At 40.9% G+C, this 25,069-nt stretch overlaps 4 protein-coding genes across 10 annotated transcripts in view; 2 read left to right on the plus strand and 2 right to left on the minus strand.

The window, feature by feature from the left end:
- LOC135164646 (E3 ubiquitin-protein ligase Rnf220-like) overlaps nt 1–16,625 on the minus strand; it is a 68,354-nt gene extending 51,729 nt beyond the window's left edge. Inside the window, exons 1-5 of one of the 7 annotated variants that reach the window (XM_064125201.1) lie at nt 16,360–16,625; nt 15,749–15,933; nt 13,959–14,072; nt 12,826–13,318; nt 745–882 (exon numbers count right to left, since the gene is read on the minus strand). In XM_064125201.1, the coding sequence (XP_063981271.1) occupies nt 745–882; nt 12,826–13,318; nt 13,959–14,072 (745 nt within the window). In that variant the 5' untranslated portion in view covers nt 15,749–15,933; nt 16,360–16,625. Of the gene's footprint in view, nt 1–744; nt 883–12,825; nt 13,319–13,958; nt 14,073–14,925; nt 15,967–16,359 lie in introns of those variants that run through there. The other 6 variants (XM_064125199.1, XM_064125204.1, XM_064125202.1 and 3 more) reach the window with 6 other exon arrangements.
- A 109-nt stretch (nt 16,626–16,734) lies between these two features.
- LOC135164648 (thioredoxin, mitochondrial) lies at nt 16,735–17,852 on the plus strand. Its single transcript, XM_064125207.1, has 3 exons — nt 16,735–17,058; nt 17,291–17,414; nt 17,525–17,852. Exons 1-3 carry the CDS (start codon nt 16,901–16,903, stop codon nt 17,639–17,641), a joined length of 399 nt encoding a protein of 132 aa, XP_063981277.1. The 5' UTR covers nt 16,735–16,900; the 3' UTR covers nt 17,642–17,852.
- LOC135164647 (uncharacterized protein C7orf50 homolog) lies at nt 17,809–19,178 on the minus strand. The gene is made up of 3 exons (XM_064125206.1): nt 18,621–19,178; nt 18,262–18,439; nt 17,809–18,137 (listed from the first exon to the last, which is right to left on the minus strand). The coding sequence occupies exons 1-3, from the start codon at nt 18,833–18,835 to the stop codon at nt 17,859–17,861; spliced, it is 672 nt and encodes a 223-aa protein (XP_063981276.1). The 5' UTR covers nt 18,836–19,178; the 3' UTR covers nt 17,809–17,858.
- A 662-nt stretch (nt 19,179–19,840) lies between these two features.
- Nucleotides 19,841–24,925, plus strand: LOC135164758 (E3 ubiquitin-protein ligase MARCHF6). Its single transcript, XM_064125410.1, has 3 exons — nt 19,841–19,996; nt 20,483–22,684; nt 22,875–24,925. Exons 2-3 carry the CDS (start codon nt 20,560–20,562, stop codon nt 23,606–23,608), a joined length of 2,859 nt encoding a protein of 952 aa, XP_063981480.1. The 5' UTR covers nt 19,841–19,996; nt 20,483–20,559; the 3' UTR covers nt 23,609–24,925.
- Nucleotides 24,926–25,069: the final 144 nt, after the last annotated feature.

The following is a 25,069-nucleotide window of genomic DNA, read 5'->3' on the forward strand; positions in this document are numbered from 1 at the left end:
ACTTCATTAGGATAAAATAGAAAAAATGATTGTATTCACTAATGTGTAAGGACGTTCCACGTTTATGGAAATGATTTTGTTGCTAAATTTCTGACGTACCAATAACCTATATAAAGTTTCCTCAAATTTAGTTGGACTTTTTAATCGATTCTACTTCTCGCCAGCCATACTTCAGCACAGCATAGGCCTATGCAATTCTCACATTGTTATCGTACGTTTTCGTGTTAATTAAACGCTACTGAAACCCCATCAAATGCTACAGCTCAAATCGATCGTTACCCACATAACGACTGCAGTCAGATCTACACGATAGTTACTACAACCGTTTGTGATGAATATAATGTTGCACACATGAAGAAGAAAAATATGGATCGATTGCAAAAAAAATATTGAACGAAAATATCAAATAAACTATCTGTTTCGCGATAGCGCGATATGTTTTTGATAAAGTTTTCACCCTGCGCAATGTTGCGGAGTTTTTTTTTCCGAAAGTCTTTTGCAAAATTACGATACCGTCACTTTAATTTTCCCTATTGATTCACTAATCCTTGCGTGAACTTCAAGTCGTGTAATTTTAACTGATTATGTCTCTCCGTATATTCAACAAATATAATTCTACGAAAATTTAAATTCCGTGTATGAGGTGAGCATGCGTGTTACGTGAGGTATTGTGCAACAGAATGAATGGAAGAAATATTGGTGTTAACAATACAGCGATAATGAAGATGGCTGGTGTTGCCCTACCTTGGTCGAAAACAAGGCAGCGGGTGCTCTTGGCAGCAAGTCCCGGGGGCAGAGCGAACCTGTAGGCCGGGCCCAACGACAGCCCAAGGCCCAGACCCAGCGCCTCTGCGCCGCATCGCCCCCCGAACATAGGCCCCACTAGAATCACCCACATAACAAACATCAGTCATCGTCATTATCACTCAATTACCAAGATCGACGAAGCAAATATTTTTGTCATCTCTTCACCCAGCAAAATCATCGATTTTTCACTTTCTCCATGTTACTTTTATCAATAAGAATTAATGAAATAATAGAATTTAAAATGTTGGGATGAATACTGGGTAGTCCATTAACATGCACTTTAGACTCATTGATATTTAATTGATGTACCAAGGTCGAAAAGTGAAGTTTATTGCTTTTCACTGCAGTGCGTACAACCCGACACGTGGCACACTCCCCCTCTGTAATTTCATGTGCCTTTGAAGCACAGGGTGACCTTTTATCTCGTAATCGATAATCGTTGAATGTTATAGGGCTGACCCTGATATGTTATTCTATGTTTTTAATATGTAACCATAGATGAAAAGATGATGCGATTGAGATGAAAAAATTGCCTACTTCAAAAGATGCTGATTGCATTTGACAAAATACATAAAACAAAATTCCTTCGAATCAAAACAGCTGCATCAGAATAATTGATTTACATTTTTTTAAACTATCAAATTAAACATTGCGAGACCTCTTCACTCGTTCACGGAGTTTACTCTCATTACAGAGTTCACTAAACTTATTATGTATTCGTAAAAAAAATATGAATTATCAATCGGTTGTCTAACTTCACCTACTAAAATCATTAAAATAATTTTGTCTATGTAAAACCTTCCATATTCCGCTCCCTATTGAAAAAGCTGATTGAATAATTACCTCTTTACAGGTTACATCGTTAGCGCCAATACTCTCTACAAGGTAGATAAAATTGGTAATGCTTGACGGGCTTAACATACTCTCTTTAAATTGCGTCTTTGAGATGCAGAGCACCGGGACGGAAAGAAGATGGAGTAAAAAAAAATGGTAAAGGATCTAAGGTAAGGTGAAAAAAAGAGCGGCCGTACATTTTTTTTTTTTTTAACAAGAAGAACTGACTCGGCACAGCCTTTGACTCGGTAGCTTACACGCTGATTAAGACACCCGATACAATTAGGCGGCGAGGAGAACCTCAAAAGATGCGCATGGAAGGAGAGAGGCAGAGCCAAAAGATAGAGGCAACTGAGGTAGGCATACCGGGTGTCTGCTTCGAGAATCCATTGGTGGGATAAACCTTTGGAATCCATAGAAAAGTTGTTCCCCATACATTTTAACACACTGGTAGGACTTTTGATACAAATGAAACTAATCCCCGAGGCCAGCCACCGCGCACGAGCCTGAGAAATCGTTGGGAGTATCTCGGAATGACGTGAAAAAGTGCACTTGAGAAATGAGACATCGTAATTAATTCAGAAAAGGGATTGACGAAAAAAAAAAAAAAAAGAACGAGCCAGTGGAGATGAAAATGAGGCCACCTGTGATCTCCATGAGCATCAAGCTCGGTAGCACGCGTTGGTGTACTCACAGCCAGAATTTTTGCCTCTTGATTCAGAAAGATACATCTTATCCGTAGATGGAGTGCACATGGAAAGTCCCAGTGAGGAAGGAAGAAGTGCATATTGAGTGGAGTAGAGAAGACTGGAGTAAAGAAGAGAGAAGGGTGTAGACTGGCAGCTGACAGTCAATCCTTGCGATCTTAATCTCACGGGCGCGACACGCTCCGACAAGGAGTACATGTATGGAAATAAAAGGCATAAAAGAGGAAGAAATACTTGAGTGCAGTTGCTGAAGAAACAGGCCACGAGTTACGAATGAAAATAAATAAAAATAACATTTCCAGAAGAGGTTTCTGGACGATTGAGAGTAGAACGTGAATCCGTCGCTCTCGTTGCATTGGCGAAAAATGTGGGGGAGAGGAGAGGACTTCTCTCGGTCAAGTTGACCGTATCGAGATACCCTGAATTATTCATACTACTTTGTCGTTGCCTGGAGTCTGGACACAAGCCTTGTGGTACGGGTTCCTTTTCGACTGCTAGTCCTTGCTTGGTTGTTTTTGGTGAGTCTCACATGCCATCACAACACCCCTGGGCTACACTGTTTCATAACTCTGTAAATGGAGCTTGTGAGTTTTTATCTTTAGGATATGTTCATGATGCAGATGATATTTCTCCGTCATGCAGGTGATTGGTCGAGTAGTGGTGAGAAAACCATTGGATGAGAAAATTCAGACACTTTGCTTGGACTTCAGTGGGTTGAATTGCAGACGAGTTATATGGCTTGGTACATGCCGTGAGATACTGTCATTCAATATCTTCTTGGGAAGTTGAACATGATACCGAATCGGTGGAAATATAACCACTTACGGCGATTGCATGTTAAGAAGAACAGATTGAATGGGTAGTGGGAAAAATGATCATTCTAACGACTTTTATGAAAATACAATGCAATTTTTCGACAAACGAACATAAAACGCGTTTGGATCTGTCATTTGACGAAGTCGTTGAGTCGTGTATGAATATCAGACTGCGGTTAATACCCAAATGATCACGAATCCAATGCTAAGAGCCTCAAATTTTGCTTTAGTATTATTTTTAATGAAAAAATCCACAAAGAATTCCAACTACGCCAATAAAGGTTCAATCATCGGAATTTGATAAGCAATAATTTGAAAAAAAAAATGAATAAATTCCTGCCTGTGTAGAATCAATTTTTTATGACATAATGCACATCACGTGATCCCCCAAATTGAGAGTGCAGTGATGATCGATCGAGTCGATTTTTCTCAGGCCGTTCGAGTTTCACTGGTGGTTGATATTTCATACAGACCAGGGTAACAGGCTATACCGTTCTCCTCACTCTCCCATCTTTGTATAACTATAGATCACCTATATTGTTATGCATCACCAAAGTACCCTTGAACAAGTGTGGTTTCGCGTCCGGGTCCTCTCATCCAGTATCGAGTGCTTCGATTTTCTCTCATACCAATGAGTTTTGCTTACACAAGTACAGCGAATTGCCTCTTTTCGTTGAAATAAAAAAAAAATCCGGAATTATGGACGACGGGAACGGAGAATAATGCAGATACTCTTTAGTTGAAGACAAGAGGGCAGATAAAAAGAGAGAGTTTAACGTGAATATCTCAAATAAACTCAACGATTGGACATTCCATTGGCAAACGATTAAGTCTTAAACAGGGGGCCATAGAATGTACCACACGACGTTGAATGAATGTCCTCATTGTCTCAACAGAGCCCAGGAGCGTGAGAAAATTTAACACACGATAATTCCGGTCAACATTTTCAAGTATTTCGATATAATTAAAGCAATACATTTACGTTACTGGGATGTTCAGTGGTGAAAAGACCAAGATACCCTGAACTCTTGGACTTTGTTGGCGGAAGGGAGAAGTGCTTCAGGCCCTGGAGTTTTTGAGGATGTTGGAGCTTGCTAGAGATATCCTAGTACTGTAAATCGAACGTAAAAGGGGGCGGAGGGTGGAAGTTGGAGTTATAGCTGTGATATACCCGAAACCAGTCATCGGGACTTATGTCGCTTATGCGGAGGATTACAACCGGTATTACAGAGGACAAACATCTCTTTCCTTCCACCAATAGGCGCCATAAGCTTATTTTCCCGCATCTTATACATAGGGGTTGAAATATGTTTGGGTGAGAGACAAGGGCTGAGGATAAGGGGGTGAAAACCATTTTCCAGATCGAACACTCAAGCCAGACTACTTAAATCTTCTGTAGACATACACCTTGGAATTTTTCTCCAGCCGAGGATTTTTTTTTCCCTCCTTTTTTACTCTCCTGAAACCTCCTTCCACTCGACTTCTTTGCTCCTAACGAGCCACCCCCGTCCTGAATACTTTACCAGCAGCGCCACAGAGGGTGAAGTGCCTCAGAAAGGCACTCCTCCCCCCCCCTGGCCTTCCACCGATCTCCACCGGTGAAGTATCTCTCTGGTCCTCCAGAGTCGACTACTGGGGGGTCGGATCTTTTCCTTGTAATTAATTTAAGCAACCGCTTTTCACCCCTCCACCACTCTCCCCATTCCGCATCCCTTCATTGTCCTTTTTCCATGTATTTTCTCCCTTCGTCGTGAGAATGACCTATCCCGTCCATCGCTGTGTCATGTCCACCGGTCTTACATGACACATCACTACATACTAATTCAATTATGATTAACGATGGGATTAATTTAGCCACGATAAATTCAATATTTTTGTGTAATCACCTTCATTTAATTCCTAAGAGGATCTCGAAACGGGCCGAACGAACTCGAGGGCGCGAGGTGAATCTCAGATGGGATGTGAGAAAAAGGGGGGAGGGGGTGAGGTGAGAGTTAAAGGAATAAAAAAAAAGGAAGAAATCTGTAGGCGCGGCGCGAGAAACCGTTTATTACACGGTAGGAGGAGGAGGACAGAAAAAGCTGCGGTTTCCGAATGAGGTAAAAGGGATAAACCAGAAGCAGATGAGAGAGATGAAAAATATTCGGTAGGTTGAGGAAGGGTATACGGTCTGCACGTTGATACGGAGGTGGAGAATTTTCGAGATGCATTATTCATGGGGTGTGAGAAGATACGATATGATCCAATATGTGGGCTTATGCGTATCGGCTACGTACCTATACTACTTTCAACGTGTTACGTTCAAGGTGCGCCCCTAAGCTGGTGAAAATTGACGCGAAAATTTTCATCGTCATTTATTTTTCGCCTACAGCTGTTCATTTTTTTTTTTATTATTTATTCTTTAAGCCTTCAGCGATTTGCCTCGGCATTTTGCGGTGGCAAAGGAGAGCGAAAAATAAACGAATTTAGGGGAGAGAATTCACGTCTGGATGAGGAGAGTTTGTGCACACGCACGTGTGCAAAGTGCAGGAGCAGAAAGACGAGAGCGCTCTGAAGATGGTGAAAGGGGGGGTGAGGAGGAAGGGAGAGCCAACGCCAAACGTATTAACACACAATGAGATACTTTTGTTTTTGTATTTCGTTCGGTTATTCTTTCCACCATTGGCTACCAGTGTAGAGTTGTATTCGAAGGTTTGCGAACACTACCGGGTGATCTGGGGATTTCGAAACGATCGGTTGACAGTGATTTTTGGAAATATCGAAGGGTTTTTCTTCTCGCGAAATTCTTGAATAAAGTTTGCCCAATTTTTCGGCATCTGAAGTGGAAATTTTTTTGATATTTTCAATTGGGGTGAAGGCCCCTCCCGCTAAATACATTCGTAAAGAACACCGCTTATGTAGGTGGGGATTCCAATCCCTCTCTACTGCTCCATTGTGTGCGAACTCGTTGATAAATTACCGAATAATTGTCAAATGTGAGAAAAACAAAAAGTGAAAGAAAACCGAGTGAACCCGACGGAAGAGAGGATGTGTAATATAAAAGAGGCTTCTTTTTACTCGTACCTCGAGCAAGAAAAGGTGGGGAATGCGTGGGATACTATGAGTGTAAACAAAATACGTAGAAAAAAAAACAACATCTCCCTCTCTTTCTTCACACGAATTTTACGAGTGTGAATGTTGAAAAGATCAGGAGTTAAATCGAACGTGAGGCCATTCGAGTGAAGAGGGATCTAAATTCGTTTGAAAAATCCACTGCAACCGTGGAAACGCCACACACATATATATACAATCGCATTGAAACAAACACATGTAGGAATAATTCGTTGGAGAAGGCACAAAGGCGTCGTGACACTGACGGAGGACCGGGCACTGGTAATTTATCGATTCGGTTGAGTTAGCACTGGTGAAAAAAAAAAATACTGAGAAAACTGCAGAAACCAGTTGAATGAAAAAAAAAAATAACGGGGGAAAATTTGTAATCAACGATTTAATTCAACTGGGCGTGTAGATGAATTTATTTTTCCGGTGAGTCGTGACCAGAGGTTTCCAACAGATCCGAGAGGTAAAACGTACGAAGAGTGTCAACCAAGAGACAAGATTAAAAATCCTCCTAATTGGTTGATTGAATTACCTCAGCGGGATTACGTGCTGTGTATCAAAGAGAATCTGTTGAACTCGAAAAAAGTCGTTTCAAATAAACACGTAAAGTACTAATCACTGTTCATGAAATTTCACTGTGAGAAAAAAAAATAGAAATAGAAATTGGAAAATTAGTGAAACGGTTGTTTCAAATCCCTCGGAAAATCTCAAAGACAGTGACAAAGTGAATGTCTAAAGCCCGCGATGATTCCAGTTAATTGTCGACAGGGCCATTTTTCACTCAACACTCAGAAGCCGTACAACTGCGCTGCAAAGTTTCTATCTCGTAAATATCTCCAAAGTGGCGCACGCTCCAAAAGGGCTAAAGGTTGAAGATGTCTTACTCTTAAAGAGTGACTTGAGCCTCTGACTTTCCAAAGGGGAAAAGGTCTCCGAGTGTCTTCCAAATCTTTTGTAAATAGCCTATGGGTTTGTAACGACATCCGGGATGAAGAAGCTGTTTCATTCGAGATTATGAAAGAGGATTTTGTCGTCCCTATCACCCGTGACATTTAACGGGGCCCTCACCATTGTACCCAAGTGTCCAGAAAAATCGACTTGGATGTGTGTCGTCTTTTTCCGTAATTTCTTTGTCATTTTGTTTTTTCTCTGAACAATTGTCCATTTAGAAAATTGGAATATCAGTAGTTGTGCCAAATCCCACGCTCAGATGTCTACTTCCGAGGCCTTACGGTCTGTCACCCCAGAGCGGAAATACAGTGACGATAGCTAGAAGTAGGGGGAGAAGAAGACCCGAAGTGCCCGTCGAAACACATCTGACCAATTCCGCAGGCTTGAGCCGCTGATAATACCCAGCCTGTTATGGTTTTATGACAATGACACCATAATGTTATCCCCTCGCCTCTGAATAATAAAAAAAAAAAAGACAGACCTGACTATTCCAAGCAGTCGTTCCAAGGATAAAAAATTGAGCAATTTCCATAGTAAAGCAACTACAAGATATAAATCAGTCTAATACGACGTACCAAAATCCCCAACGTTTCTCTCCACTGATTTACTATCAAAAAGAGAACCGTCAGTGTCCCGCACAAGGGCTCGAAGCGTTAAATCCCATCCATTCACCTACTACTCTTAACATCCCACTTTCCAACCGGTAAATGATCACAAATGTCCACGAATGTCCTCACGTCAAGCATTTAGAGAATTTCCTGCACTGTTGACCACAGTTATTACGAACGAAAACGCATTTAACGTTCGCTGGATTTGCGCATACATCGAAGCGGTCACACTCTCCAGCATTGGTGGCTTGCACTGATGGTGACAGTTCAATTCGAACTTTAGTGTTCGGTGGTTAGAAATGTTTACCGCAAAACCGCATCTGTGATTTCTGTCTGGTTTCCTCTTTTCAACATCTCTCCTGCACGAGCATTCCAACACCTGTTACTACACATATCAATTGGAAAATGAAAAAAAAAATATTCAACGAGTGATTCAACACTCGGAGAAAAATCAAATAAACAGCAGATGGCGGAAGACTTCAAGGATGAACAGAACGCCAATTACATACATAGAATTAGATGAATCTAAATTGACGATCAATCCTTCTATCCATTTTTCCCAGTCGTGAATCCAGAAGAGCCTTAATATTCACTCCCTCGAAAAGCCAATCAAGAAATGACAGAAGAAAATTCAATACGTCAAAGGTGAATGTAAAGGTGACCGGATGCGACAGGAGCATCAGCCAAGTAGTACCAGTCACGTATTGCGTTGACAATCGTGAACGATTCTCGAAGCATACGTCCGAAACATCGAGGGCGAGGAGAATGCACCAATGTGGCTCGCAGGGGGATGAGAACAATCCCCCTCCCCCTCCCCCAACGGTGTGTAAGAGAGAGGAAGAGGTTGGTTTTGGAGCCACAGGCAGATTTGCCAATTTGCCACAGGCGTTATGTAGGTGGTTACCCAGTTGTACTCACTCTACCCTGTTACCGTGCTAGAGTGAGACAAGTATGCGTAGCCCACCGAACGAGAGGATTCGAGGCGATGTAGGCTGATGTGCGGTTTGAAGAGATTAATATGCGCACGAGGCCCAGTACCAAAATGCTGGGATGTAGGAGAGGATGAGAAATTTCTCTCATGCTCTCTACGTTCCACACCTCTGCACTTCAATCTACCTCTCATCGAATCTCTCCCACCCCAATCCAGTGACAAACCTCTGGAACACATTCTCCCATCCACCAACGTTTCTCCACACACACCCTCTCCCTATTCTCCCCCCCCCCACCCCCACCCCATTTCGTATGACCATTTAGTAATTTCTGTCACGAGTCAAGCGTAACCCCGTCGTTTACTATAAAACGTACCACGCGTTGACACATATGTGTACGTATTCCCCTGGAAAATAATGTTGCTTCACATCCACGAAGAGGTTGAACAACCATTGGACATGTCCCGACAAGGCTTGTGGGTAACATTGTCTACCTAACAATGTCAGGTATGAGGTATTCTCTGTACTGTCATGGGCCCAATTAAAAGAGAAATAGAAAGAGAGAGTGAAACAAGAAGGAAAAAAAGAGCCATCAAGTTGTGGGGTTGAAGTTGGCTAAAGTGTCTGTACAACAGTCGTATAATAAAACCAACATTCTGGCTTACATGGAAAATGACTCTCTGGAGATGGTGAGGTGGCAACTCCTCCCTCTTACCACGCCCTAGGCCCCCCCTCAAGGTACTCACTTGGTGCTATTATGACTGTTGGAACACAGAGAGGAGGATAAAATCGTATACATTTGGCACAAGTGGAAAGAGATGAGGAGGAAAATGTGTGGGAAGGATTTCTAGGAGGCGGAGCTTACTATTTCTAGCTGGTGAGTTTCTCGCGAGTGCCAGCCTCTGGATAAATATGTGTATAAGTCAGTGGTAGTGGGAGAGGGCTGAGAGGGTAACGACAGAGTGAACGATCTTGGGTGCTGTGGGGAAAATGGTCAGACAACTTGCGCAAGTCTGCAGCAGGTGGATACTGTAACCAATTTTTTGTTTTGGCAGCGAGGGGAACAGGGGGTGAAATTGCGGAATGGTAGGGAAGAGGGAGGATGAGAAGGGGTTGAAATGTACTTTCAAGACGATGTTCGTACATGCAACGCGCCAGCGCTGCTCCGCCCTCAGTTGCTACTCAAAAGTCCTCAGAGTCACGAGAAACGAATAGGAGGTGTACCCGACGCAAACTTGTTTTTCACCTTGCGCGGAAAATTCAAGCGTACAACTGGATTTTCCATAGGAATAGCTTTAAATATAAACCCTACTATCAATATTTGAGGATTGAACGAGTAAATATTGAAACGGAGATCGTTTGTGGAATATAATGTGGATATGAATTCACCGGAATGAAATGAAAAAAAAAAAGGACATATTAATGTGAACACACACGTGTAATTCAATAATTTCCGTTTGTGATGCTGGTAATTCGAACGTCAGCTCGTTAACGTTTCATCGTCATAATGAGTCTCATATTACATTTCACCGACAGAGCGAGAAACATCAGGAGAAAAAAATATATGAAATACTGGATTTAGGGGGGGAAAAAAAAGGCAAACGACACCCTCCAGAGAAGGGGATGTAGAGCCAAATCTGTACAACTACAACCCAAATTGATGTAAATATGTATTTTTCAAATTCACCGATAGGATAGATTGGCGATGGGCGTTAATGATGAATGACCATCGATTTCAGAAATTGGAGATCAATATTGTGGATGTCACTTCGGGGGGCGAAAAGTGGGGAAGAAGAAGGGGGAAGAGGTTAGAGATGACCAGGGAGGGAAATTGACGGTGGCTGGACGCACGTACGCGTGTATATTCTGAAACGTGGTATTCTGTCATGCAGTAGAAAAGCACTTAGCCTCATTTATATTCTTAGGGCGATATACGTTGGCGCAGGGCTGTCCTCGATTTGCCATTACGTTATACGAAATTATTTGATAATCAAATTGGTCATTCCTCCTCTCCCGTCCGCCCGTTGAGGCGCACGTCGAGTTTGTGACCCCCTGAAAGTGGCCGTTTCCTCTTTTTTTTTTGCCGACTCGTCTTCACTCCCCGTCGACAGTCAAAAAAAAAAGGAGAATTCTTTTTCGCTTTGACGCGGTAAAGGTGACGCTACATAACGAGCACAGAGCGTTGCAGGAGGCAATTAAAAAATTGTTGAAAATGTTTTTTCTTCAGGGGGTAATTATCGTTTGACATGTCACTTCTGCTGTCCATTGTTTGCAAAAATAGCCGTCGCATCGGCATTGAAGAAAAAAAAACCGGAAGTCAGTTGGTCTGGTTGCGATGATACGTTCATTCCCGGCAAACACCCCGCGATGAATCATTTAACATTTTACAGGGCAAAGTTCTAAATTGATCGGACAAAGAAAGTTGTCCGGCAGAGAAAACTTGATACGAAAATTCATGATTCAGTGGATATGTGGCTCAGTGGAAATTTTGGACTCACCGCAGTGATATAATTCCAGAATGATTGTTGGATATAGTGGTAATACAATTTGAATCATCCGGACTGCTGCAAGGGATGCGAAAATCCCTGACAGCCATGACATTTGGTTAATCAACGTTGCAACGGTTAGATACAGACGTTGACATGACCATGCATTCTGAGGTTTATTTTAATAATGAGTTCAATGTCTATCGTGAGTAGAATTACATGTGCATAAATACAGATATCAGATTGAGTAATCGAAATGAATAAAATACCCCTGGATTGGAGGCAATAATTTCCGGATGTTTTGTCTGATTTGTTGAATTAGAGGAAAAATAGAAAGCGAATGAAAGTGGAAGAGAACAAAAGTGGGGTTTATTCGCGTTATCAATTCTCTGACAAATATCAGCGCTTCCATGGATACACACATAACCCATACATATACACGTTTATACGTATGCAATCACTGCGTAAACTGTGGAACTAAAATGGCCCAACGTTGTATTCAAAACCCACGCGACTCCTGTCCAACTGCACCTCTCTCGTTCATCGCTGCGGGTATACGTATCGACTGGTTTCGCTCGACACGTTTCATTTCGACATCATATTACGTCCGTTTCACCGCGGAGCTTGAAATATTGGTGAGTATATCGTTCTGTACACCCAACCACCACAAAACCCTCTCAACCGGCCCACCCTCAGTCACCCCATTTCAAAACGTTATCCAAACTACCGCCTTCCCCCCAACCTCACCCTTCACCACCCCCTTCCAACAATCACCGAACCCTCCGTATACGTGTGTGCGCATCTCGTCGACAACTACGATCCGTTCTGCCAACTGCCAACTCGCTAATGTATTGCTTATAATCCAGTGCAAATGGATAATCCACTTTCCTTTTATTCTCCTAATTTTAATCCCCCAAATTGGGCAGAACTAACTTTGGAACTAAACGAAAGTCTTTTGATACGCAGGGACTGCTCACTGGCGAGACGATAAAAGCATTTAACTTGAGTTAGCTCTTGACTGAATTTTCCAATATTTTCACATCCTCAGAAGGTGAAAAATGTTATCAACACCTTTTTTCTAGAGAAATTTGGGAGGTAGAACCAATCCAATAGAAATTTCTCGAATTAAACGTTAATATTCATCTTTTACCCCACTTTTTTTCCCAATTTTCATTCCACGATTATACGTAAACTGTCACGTAATTTCTCCCGACTTTTTTTCCCTGCGGTAATACTAATATCTCTGTGGAAAACATTCTTTCCACCTGCAAACCAATTAAACCAAAATTAGCCACACTTTTCCCCGAAAATATGACTAAGAACGTGAAAAAAAAAATTAGTCGCAGGAGTCGCAAAAGTGTGGTGATAAAACCGCAAGAATGGTCAGAACGAATAGGAATGGCAACGCCGCAAAGATGATCCTATAAATGAATGGCTTCCATCGTTCAGCAATTAAGGTGTTGAAAAAAAGAAAATTCCCAAAATGATTTTTAGCATTGAAAAATGTTCGCCTTTTTCCACCCCCGTCGAGTTATTACCGGCATCTGTGACTATTAAACAATGTATTTTGGAAATGTCTTTCTACTTACGTCTGTAGGGTCGTCCTTCCTCGGGCGTTGACCGCTCGGTGTTTTCGGATCCGGGCGTTGCATTAGCATCGCGATCCTCTTCGTCAGGACTTGGTCCGCGATTTGATGCTGTAGTTGAACCGGGTGCATTGCCAAGGGGCGAACGACTCGCTGAACCAGCTGGACTCTGTGGTGCTGTATCTTGGCCAGGAGCTGATAGACCACCAGCCACACCACCCGACGATGGTAATGACGGTGAAAACATATTTGACATTCCCGACAACGAACTAATACTAGCGAGTCCCGATGATACACTTGCGTTTCCAGTTTCAACTTTTAAACACTTGCTTGGTGGTGCAAATGCCGATGGACCCAGTGGTCTGAATGCACCAAATGGCAAACGTGGATCTAGGGGGTGAAGAAATTGATGTGGCAGATGAAGCATGTGATGGAGACCGTAGCCGAGCGACGCCGCTGTGCTGAACGGTACGTGAAGATCTTTCGAATCCGTCACCTTTTGCACAAAAATACAACATTCATGAATATGTATTCACATTACGAGATGAGGAGGAGTGCATGCTCTATGCGTGGTGTTAATCATCATTTTGCTTCATTATTCGTAATTAATACGCCTGCAAATGAGATTTTTTTTAATTCCATTCTACTTTTCGGTCATTCTCTCTCTCGAATTGAATTACTTTGTTACAATTGTAATGCAACTGCACTGCAAACGGGTCTTTAATAGATAACAACCAACAAAAGGCAAATAACTCGGTTATTGAAAGCAAAAATTGTCAATTTCAAGGCACGATTGGCTATCGATTTTTTTTTCAATCACTTATTTTATTGTAGGAATGAAAATTAATAGATACAGAAAGCAAAAGGTGTTATTTTTCAAGAAATTGTCAGTTGATTTTGGCATATATCATGTGATTAAAAACATGTTGTAGCTTTACACAGAGAAAATAAAAATTTTCGAATAAGTCTCGAGAAATATTCTGCTCCATCTCCCAAAATGAGAATTTCTTGATAACAAGAGAGCGCTTTCTCATACATCATAACAGAACCAAAACCTTGATTTCTACTATAAGCTAACTTATCATGCAAAGCAGCGGTGGAGGATTCATCAATCGGGGAAGAACATTAAAACTAACTTGTGGATTGAAGGGTCGCTGCATTCTCAAGGCGTCGGGGAGACCCCCAGCCTGTGAAAATACTACCAGGGACGGTGGTTGTAGGTGATTCGGCACGTATGTGGAATTATCCATCTAAAACAGACCGGGCGAATTCCTCTGTTTGTCAGTTCACCTTTTTTTCCGTCTCTCTCAGTTTTTAAACTATCAATCTCCCCAAAAACCACCCAAAATACAACCTTACTCCCCAATTCTCTCCAGCATTGAAATACTGAATCAATTAAAAGTAGAAAGTTCTTTAACGATGATAACGAATCAAATCGAGTGTTAACGCACAAGGGATACAGAGAGGAATGGAAAATTTCAAATGGTATGAGCAAATGTGAAATTTCAAAGCCGATCGATCGCACACGTTTGGCATTAACCAGCCACGCGAAACCAAATTGCGTGGACAAACGCGTAACCGCAATGGTCACGGCATCCGCATAGTGCGGCACGATGGGCATCCAAATGTATTACAGTACGAAATCACAATCAAATTGGTTTTATATTACATTTCGACGTTTCGTCTGTACCACGGGAAAATTTGTGTACACGTGGATTACATAACTGTGGTTGTGGGCATAATTGTCATTTGGTTACTCAGAATTATATTGCCTCCTTGTGCGTTAATTCTCATCCCCCTCCCCCATCTCCCCCCACCTATTTTCCACCCGTAAAAGCTCATCAATCATCCAAGGAGTCATTACTAATCGATTGTTGATTTTTAATATTCCCCCCTCCCCACAACCCCACCATTTCAAACATGTAAAACCGCATTCTTTCATCACTTTACCTATCAAATAGTGAAACAACCCGCTATCATTGCGCAATTACACTGATTCAACCCACTGATATATGACAGATATTACCCGTTAATAATCCGCCAATTAATCCCCAACGAGCATTCTATATTGAAACAAGATATTAATGAATAACAAATATTTACAGTGGGACCGCTGTCTTTCCACATGGCTGTGGCTCGTCTCTCCTCCACTCCCTCAATTCGAAGATCAATTTTCACTTATTGACTCGAGACAATTATCGAGTCGCCGTTAGCACCTCTCTGTACTTCATTCAATGAAGTATCATCAATTCACGTCACTCGAACAAATCAATTCATTGCAACAGCTTTTTTTGAAATACCCGCGCGATCCGACCGAAGGACCTAACCTGCTTTGACTGTCACGCGAGTAGAGCACTCACCACGCACGTTTAAACCGGCACAACAATCAACACAATTCGAATTGTTAGTTTTTTTCAGAAGCGAATGATAACCAGTGATGATAGGGTCATTGTGAAATTTATGACCCTGTAAATTTAAAATAATTCACGCGATAGGTTTATTTAATTTAAAATAAATAGCTTTGGATCATCGAGACGGGGTTGATGGTTTTTAAAATTCGAAGATTAATCCCGCGAACACAGTTAACCTAACCTCAACTCCTTATTGTATGCATTAAGTGACTGAAGCACCTCAACAATGAATGAAATGTTTATATCAGCAGCTGATGACAACCGTTGTGGCTCGGTGTCGAGAGACAAACTGAGAAAGAGGAGAAGGCTGAACCCAGGTGTTGTCAGTGTATGGGTGGACTTGGTTGTGTATCAATTGGGGAGGGACTGGTGGATAATGGCAAATGTGGAAGTGGGGAAGAGATGATTTTAACCCAGTGTTGAAATAGGCAAGAGGAAGCCGCCAGGCCCGGTGAGCTACCTCGTGGACATGCGAGTGCAGACTGAATGGGTGGCATTGGAGTGAGGGTACTTACCCACGTTCCCCTCGTACACGACGGCAACGGCGGCGAAGGTGGTGGAGGCGGACGGCTGATACAGATGCTGCAATATATCCAAACACAGGCAGCACTGGCTGGTGGCGTGTGCGCGTGTTTCCGCCGGCCATAACGGGAGGGGTTGGTTTTCAACACGCGATGGAATTCACATTCAAAACTTGCATCTGTGTGGAGATTCAATGCAATCGAAATAATTATGAATTTGAGGCGAATAAAACTGTTTATTTGACTTATTTGTTAGTCGTTTCATTGTCAAATCGTTTCATGGCCAAGATATTGATTTATTTGAGTAGCTTTTTTTCGTGAAATTGGTTTATCGATGTTATTATGTATTTTTTAATTACGTAGTCTCATAGATGGGGAGTAAATATTGCGAGGAAAAACCCAATTGTTTCCAAATGATTCGTTTCATTGAATGTGAGAAAATGTTTGTTTCCATTTGAGTATAATAAAGTGAAATTCAAAGTTGAATAAAAAAATATTATAACCTATTTGCAACAAGACATCTACTCTATTTTACGTTAAATATGTTATATGAAATAAAAATTGGTTCAAGTCTACAATTTTCCTGACATTCTTTGCGTACTTACCGCCGGTACGATGTCAACAGCTGATGGAATTGCTCTGTTATGATAATTCGTAGAATATCCATCGGCTACATTTGTCTCAAGGTTAGATGGCATTGTTTACTTCGACACGGGGATTTAGTGTGATGTTTCGAGTGGGGGACCGAAGGATAATAATACTAATGCGAATATTCATTGAAAATAACATGAATAATATTGATTGAAACTTGGTAAACTTCGAATTACAAAGAGACGCGTTGGCTCTGGCTGTGGCGCGTTGCCGGGCTAGTAATAATACTGCGTTTCTAGTGCGCGACAATTCGGTCGACCTCGGGGCCTGAGGATAAAGCCTATTAAAGCTCTTGTTTGCGCGCTGGGGGTCCGTCGGTACAGCAGTTGGCTGGCTATCTGCTGATAATGGTGGGAACGTCACAGACAAAAGTGTGCTCTATTGCGTAGATACCACGATAACCTTTCGTCTCGTATCAAATTGTAATTCTAGCGAAGAAAAGTGTGCTCGGAATTTTTTTAAAGCCAAGAGATTTTGTAAAAGTATTAATACACAATGCTTCGTGCTGGAGCAAAAGTAATTCGTAGCAGTCTGGAGGCCAGGGGTTTTTCCAGTGCCGCTGCTTCACCGGCATTCAAAGTGCAAGACAATAAAGATTTCAATGAGAGAGTGAAAAACTCCAAAGTGCCTGTTATCATCGACTTTTTTGCAACGTAAGAAACTGCAGAACGGCTGCATTGTTAAATATTTAACAATGTCATGACGAAATGGCTTTTACATTCTCGTACAGGTCTCACTGTAGATTCAACCATTTTTAATTACGACATTTGTCGATTGAATTGCGTCGAAAAAATCTGCTACAAATAAGAATTATTAAGCGTTATTTATTTTTTAAATGAGCGAGTTTTTCATTCAAGGATAAGGATAGCGACAATTGTTTTTCAGTTGGTGTAATCCTTGCCGCATGTTGACGCCACGCCTGGAGTCTGTTATTGAGGAAAAACAGGGAAAAATTCTACTGGCTAAAGTTGACATTGATGAAAACACAGATCTTGCTCTAGATTATCAGGTAAATTGATTGATTATGAATTACTATTTCGTTAATTTTGCCAATCTAATATATAAGAAATACTGTTGGTGTGAGGGATGCCAATTATTTATTATTATGACGGTTTTCAGGTCCAGTCAGTGCCTGTTCTGATTGCCATGAAGGATGGAAAGGTTCTGGAGCGTATAGTGGGTCTCCAGGACACCGATAAACTCCGAACCTTTGTGAATAAATATGCAGACTCTTAAAGATTAAGTCACAATATAGTACGAATTAAATAGCAAAAACATGTTCAAAGAGATTTATTTCGTTGTACAGCACCATTTACATAATCCCTTTGTAAGCAGCGTTCTTGTTTTAAATTAATTGGTAGGGTATTTTTTGTGGGGTCAATATACATAAAAGATTTAAAACATTAAAATTTGGAAATTTTTATTAAATAAAATATTCTGGATTTGAGATTATTCAATTTTCTGTCGGTAAAGCTTGAAGTAATTGCCTGGCTCTCTTATACTCCACAGTCTCATCAACTTCGTCAGAGGCCTCCTGCTGACGTTCATATTTTTTTATCACGTCCATACCTTTCTTTAGGAGTAATTCTCGAGCCATCCCTTTGCAGCCTTCGAAATATTCTAGCACAGTGGGGAACATTTCCTCCGGAACTAACGTGTCATCTAATAAGTGGTCCATCAGCCAGATTTGTTTGAGCTTTTCAAATTTCCAGTTATTCTTTGCATGTTTCCACTGCGAATGAATTCAGAATATTTTAGGGATGATCCTAATTTTTGTGAACCTATCTTAAATTGTTTAGAAAACGATGGAAATTGTTTTTATTTTATCATTTTGAAATAGTACTGATTTTTCCTACCGTTGAAATATACTCGAGAGATTTGTTCATAGCTTCAACTTTACTGGCATCTTTTTTCTCTGCCTCCCTTGCTTCTTTCCTTTCCCTTTTCAATTGTCTGTTGGAGGGCTTCTTACTTTTGGAAGGTGCTTCCTCTTCAACCCCTTCCTCTGCTTTCTCTGTGTCATTTGATTTATCCCTAAAATTTAAAAAAATGAATTGATGGCCACTAGTAAGGAATTCATTTGGACACGATTATTTTTTTAATTAATCACTGAAGTCAGCTGTCAGTTATTGGGCTAGGCTACTGGAAAACAATTCCAGAATTGTTCTTTTCCAACTAAATATCGGAAAAAGGGTTATTCCAAATTGATACTAACTTTTTTGCCTTCTTGGCTTTCCTCGGTACGTCCTCGTCTACAGGTTCAGTTTCCTTTGACTTTTTTCGCTTTGATTTCTTCACTTTCACCTCAGGATTACTAACTAATTCCTCGTCGTTTTCATCAGCCACTGATTTCCTCTTTTTCTTTTTCAACTTTTTCTCGTTCTTCGAATCAACCGTCATACCGTCGTCATTATGCGAGCTCCTCCCCATTTTTATTTGGAGATGTCAATCAATGTAATGATTAACAATTTTTGTTTACGAAAAAATTTTCATTTTATGTCATTAATGCGTGAGGCTAAATTGTTTGTTTCTGTTCAGATGTTAATAATAATTTGTTTCTAACCTTCAAACGGTTTTTCCGTATCTTTATGGCGGAGTATATGAAGCAAACACTTTATGACACTAAAATAAAATTAGCTAAATTTTAATTGCCGTGAAGAACAAGTAGACCAGCTACGAAAGAGTAATTTTATATTATGTATAAAATTTAGATTGATAAACCTAATTTTCTATTTGGAACACGTTTTTCGAATGACGGAGAAATCAAACCAGTGGTGACAGTATGAGGTTCTGAAAGTAACTATTTTCTAGGGATTTTTGGAAAGTTCAATTGCCATGTTTGGACATTTGTTCCCTAAGGACCAGGCTACTGCAACTCCTGCTCGATTGCTGCACAGATATTGTCACGTCTTACGTAGCGCTAATGGCTACCTGCTCGGTCTCGCTTAGGAGTTTGAAGCTTTGAATACGCGCCAGTTTTTGTGCGCATTGGCAGAAAAAATAAATAAAAAACGATAATTTGTTGCCATTTAGTATATTATAAAAATGAGAATGAAGTGCTTATCTTAGCTATATTCATACAATAATTAAAAAATAGATAGAATTTAATTGACTATCTGTTTTTAAAATTATAAGACTGAAAATTACGATGTAAACATCTCCCAGCACTCAAATCATCGCGATTTAATGCAATTCTCCTCTCTGCTAATTTTTTTTTCGTAACCGAAAAAAAATGTACTTTTTCGGGATTCGTATTATAACCTGATTTGCATCCATGAACCGCACAAGATGGCATTATTTTTTCTTCGCAAAGAGCACAAAAAGAAAAACACAATTTGAACGCACATTCAATATCAGGATTTACCATAGAAGCCAAGGAGAGGGGATGAAAATCGCAGGGAGGGGATAGAGCAGATGACATTCTGCGCCATCTGGATCGGTGACATTAACGGGGCAGCAAATCCTTATGGGCTTTTAGGTGAGTTTCAATGGGCTACTAAGGACGATAGAAACAGCTGGAAGTACACTCAATATTTTTTCGACCAATTTTTCAGTTCAGATTTTACGTATTTTTACTAATAAAACGATTCGGTAAGTACAATAATCCTCAACATAACCAAAAAACCACACACTACTTTTATAATAAATTGCATTAAGGATGAGTTGAGCACGCTATTCTTTCACAAGAAAAATTTAATACGTCTCAATGAAAAGGGCAATGTTTTTCTCACAAGTATAACCTAATTCCCGTCTTTGGATTTATAATTCTGATGTCAGAAGGTCACATGCGTATTTCATTTCCTTAAATGCTTAATCATTCTCTTCTAAACAAGTCAGATCATTTTCCCAACAAATCCATCCCAATTGTCTTGATCACTAATCAGAAATAATTGCACTGCGTGTAGTAATCAAATTACCACCGAGTTTACGCAAAATCAGTGTTTCAATGTCATTAAAGATAAAACAAACTTCCTTTGCAGTCGCCACCATAAAATACTCCAAAATAATTAACTGATGACAAACTATTCTAACGACTCGAAGAATGCAGTTTCACAAAAAAACACTTACTTTTTTCAGATTATTTCCACTTCCCGGGTGTTTAACGTGAACAATTCAACCGATTTAATCGAAAATAGAATTTCAACCTCATCAACATGACGGAGGACATGTTAGCAGACATCTGTAGGGTGTGTAGGTCGGAGGGTTTAGCAGACCGCCCCCTATTCCACCCCTGTATATGCACAGGGAGCATAAAATGGATCCACCAGGAGTGCCTTGTCCAGTGGATGAGGTACTCCAGAAAAGAATACTGTGAGCTCTGTGGCCACAGATTCTCCTTCACTCCAATTTACAGCCCAGATATGCCCCGTCGCCTCCCAATCAGAGACGTTGTGGGGGGTTTGGTCTCCAGTATCGTAACAGCAGTGAAATACTGGTTACATTACACCCTAGTGGCTCTCGCATGGTTGGGCCTGGTTCCTCTGACGGCCTGTCGAACGTATCGAGCGCTGTTCAGTGGATCCCTCGACTTCGTTAAAATAATGTCTCTTCCAATGGATATGATATCAACAGAGAACATCTCCTCGGACGTGTTTCACGGTTGCTTCGTAGTAACATGCACTCTATTCGCCTTTATCGGCCTTGTGTGGTTGAGAGAGCAGATTCTTCACGCTGGCGGTCCAGACTGGCTGGAGCGGGACGCTCCTCTTCTTCCAGCCGATGTCAATCATCCTGAGGCACCCCAACTCGAGCAGGGCGAACTACTGGATGCACCTCAACCCTTTCCCGGTGCAAATGTCAGGGAGAATAACAATATTCCTCCATTCGTTGAGGAACCTCCCAGACAAGACAATGATGATAATCACCCTTTGTACAGAGAAATTGGTGACAATCCTGATAATCCTCCGCTTGACAACATCAATGAGGAGGAGGGACAAAGGGAAGAGCCAGCTGCTCAGGAGGAGCCTGCTGATGGCTGGAGAGCACAGGAGCAGGACCAAGTTCAAGGTGGTGGCGAAGCTGAAGAAGCTAATTGGAATCCCATGGAATGGGACAGACCTGCTGAGGAGCTCACCTGGGAGAGACTCCTTGGACTCGATGGTTCTCTCCTCTTCCTGGAGCATGTTTTCTGGGTGATTTCCCTCAATACCTCGTTCATCTTTGTGTTTGCGTTTTGCCCGCACAACATTGGACGTTACACCATCATTGGCCTTGGATTACAAAAACACGCTGCTGCTTCACATTTCGAGGGACTCGTCACCACTCTGTGCGGATATGGATTCATTGGTGGGACTCTCGTTGTTCTTCATACACTCGCTGCACTCTTTGGCTTCCAACGGTTTCAGAGAATTCTGGGGCTTTGCTATGTTGTGGTGAAAGTGGCACTGCTGTCTGTTGTGGAGATTGGAGTTTTACCCCTTGTCTGTGGCTGGTGGCTTGACATATGCTCGTTGGCAATGTTTGATGCCACTCTGAAGGACAGAGAATCCTCATTCAGAATTGCACCTGGAACCTGCATGTTCATTCACTGGCTGGTAGGCATGGTTTACATTTACTACTTTGCATCGTTCATTTTGCTGCTGAGGGAGGTACTCCGACCTGGAGTACTCTGGTTCCTGAGGAATCTCAATGATCCTGACTTTTCACCTATACAAGAGATGATTCATCTTCCAATTTTGAGGCACGCCAGGAGACTCGTGGCTTCAGCTGTTATTTTTGGTACTGCGATTTTACTCATGCTCTGGCTTCCGGTGAGAATTCTCAGGTGGGCATGGCCCGGATTTCTACCGTACACTGTTACTGTCCAGACTGGGGCTCAGGTAAGCGAATTATCCATGGAGCTTCTGCTCCTTCAAGTGATTCTCCCAGCTTTGCTCGAACAGTCCCATACTCGGACATGGCTGAAGGCGATAATTCGTGGCTGGTGTCAGGCAGTGGCCTGGATGCTAGATCTCCAGTCGTATCTCTTGAGGAACCAGCGAGATGATAGGGATAACGCTGTAATCGAGGAACTACAGCATGATCTCGGAGCTGCACACCAGGCCATTGCTCAAATGAGACATCGGGGGGCTCCCCCAGGGTATCAACCGTACACAAGATCTAGGTGGTTCCCAGCAAGGCTGGTTGGTCTCTTGCTGTGTCTCTGCGCCTCATTAGTAGTGGCGAGTCTCATCGCCATGACACTTCCTGTTTGGCTGGGGAGGAGGGTCATGGCTTTGTGGATGGTGGGGGCTCCTGCTCCATCACCACCGGTATTACCACCTGCAGTGCCAGTGAGCAGTGAGTAGACCACGTTTTTATTGATATTTTCCTGTTGTTTATGACATGATAAAATTTTCGACTTTTCATTATCTATAAAAATATCGTGAGAATATTTTGTCAAAACCTAAGTACTCATAATATTAGATAAAAATAATTGCAACACTTTATGTTCATGACTTCTGTACATAAAAAATAAATTTCTTTTCAGGTGTTGGAGACACAATGGTAGTATTCTCGGGACGTGTTCACGAAATCTACACACTAGCCTGTGGCACTTATGTATGTTGGGCGGTAGCGCGTGGCCTTGCCCTCGCCTTCTCGTGGCTACCCCGGGGGCGTCGCGCAATTATTGATAGAATAAAACACTGGGCAATTATCAGTGTGCGTGCATCAATAGCTTTCATTCTTCTAGTCGGTGTTATCCCATTATTATTCGGGCTTCTCCTCGAGCTGGTCGTGGTGGTACCCCTTCGTCTACCACTCGAGCAAAATCCAATTCTATTCCCCTGGCAGGATTGGGCACTTGGCGTTTTATACACTAAAATAGCAACTGCCATTACAATGATGGGGCCCGAGTGGAAGCTTCGTACAGCTATTGAAAAGGCATATAACGATGGTGTCCGTGAAATGGATCTCAAATTTGTCATTACGGAATTAGCAGCACCTGTTATCTGTGTTTTTGGCCTTGCACTTGCTATTCCTTATGCCATTGGTTATGGTATTATACCCCTATTTGTCACGAATCTGCAGACACAGATATTGATAGCACGACGCCTTTACCCATTTTTATTGCTTATCATATCGGTTTGTGTACTGATAACATTTCATATTCGACAGTTTAGAAAATTGTATGAGCACATTAAGAATGACAAGTATCTTGTTGGCCAGAGGCTCGTCAACTACGAACATCGAAACAAACAGCAGTCGCAGAGGTCAAGTTAACGAAATACTTGATGATGTACGATTTTTGTTTTTTAATTTAAAGTGAGAACTCGGACATTTTCCATCAACGGTTTGTGAAACGATAGTTTTGATGGAAGTTTATACTTTCTGGGAGAACAAATCATTGTGAATGTCAAGTGTGGAAGTTTAAAGAAAGAAAATACCGAGAAAATGAGCAAATTAGCAGAAATGACATTAAATCCTTTCTCAAAATATCTGATCTTGAGATATTTTTTTTAATACGTAAGAGGAGGATTGTAAAGGGATGAAGCTCTCGCGGTACAGTTGGAGAACTTAGGGTTAACTTCGTGTACATTCTTATCCTGTCATGTTTGGAAATTTAAGAAAAAAAAAACACAAAGAAATTTCTCAATTTTATGTTAACCATTTGAATTTTTAATAGTTCTAATATATTTATGTAGATGAAGCTGAATAAATCAGAAAGACTGTTTTCCAATTTCGATTTGTCATCATTACGCTTGATTAAAAAAAAATGAAATTTGTAGAACGAACATTCTGAGGTTCGAAAAGTTTTGTAATTTGAGGGAAATTTAGTTTAATTTCGATCGCACAAGTGCAGTGTTTTGCACTTCATTAATAATATGATAATTGGGTTTCATATGCTCGATTTGCTCCTCGATAATTTAGAAGACAAATACGTGACAGACACTTCCTCTTTTAATATTGTTTTAAAAATGCAATATCCGTATTTGCTGATCTTTAATTACGTAAGTTGTATAGGTAAATCGCTTAATACCCAGGTAAATCACGAGTTATTTATGATTAAAGGCCCATCGTTAGCCCAATTATCGTAGAATATTTTTTATCGAAATTTACTTATCGTGAGCAGAAAGAAGTACATTGAAAAAAAAATCAATATGTGATCTAGTTGGAGTTTATATTACCGAATGAAAAGTAAAAAAATAGGTAATCATTTGAATGACTTTTATCTAAGTTTATGCGGTGAGGTATAAAATGACAGAATTTTTTGGAAGAAAAATCACTGAAAATAAAATAATTGAAACATTTTCGAACGGATATAATTTTTTGCTCTTTCGTAGACAAATTGTACAATTAGGTACATGTTTTATGTAGAGAATTATATTCCCTCGTGTAAATAAAACACGTAAGTTCAAACTACTATAATATTTAACTTAACTTGGAATAAATGGAACCAGTATTTTTATCATTACTTCTGTTTCTCATTTATTTCCATAGAATTTACCCTTGTACGTGAAACCGTGAGATTCATGTATGAAAGAAAAACTTGTAAATTTATTTTAATTCTTAATAATAAAATAATATAATGAAGTGAAATTTCTTTCGTTATGAAGATTCCTCGACCCAGTGAAGTGGAATATCAGAAGCCACAGTAGAATCCTTGATGCATAACTCCTCTTTTCTTATAAACAATTATGTCAAGGCACATATTCACTTGAGAGATTTCTCATTCTCAACTTT

Source organism: Diachasmimorpha longicaudata, chromosome 7, assembly GCF_034640455.1.
Source record: "Diachasmimorpha longicaudata isolate KC_UGA_2023 chromosome 7, iyDiaLong2, whole genome shotgun sequence".
NCBI classification, from domain to species: domain Eukaryota; kingdom Metazoa; phylum Arthropoda; class Insecta; order Hymenoptera; family Braconidae; genus Diachasmimorpha; species Diachasmimorpha longicaudata.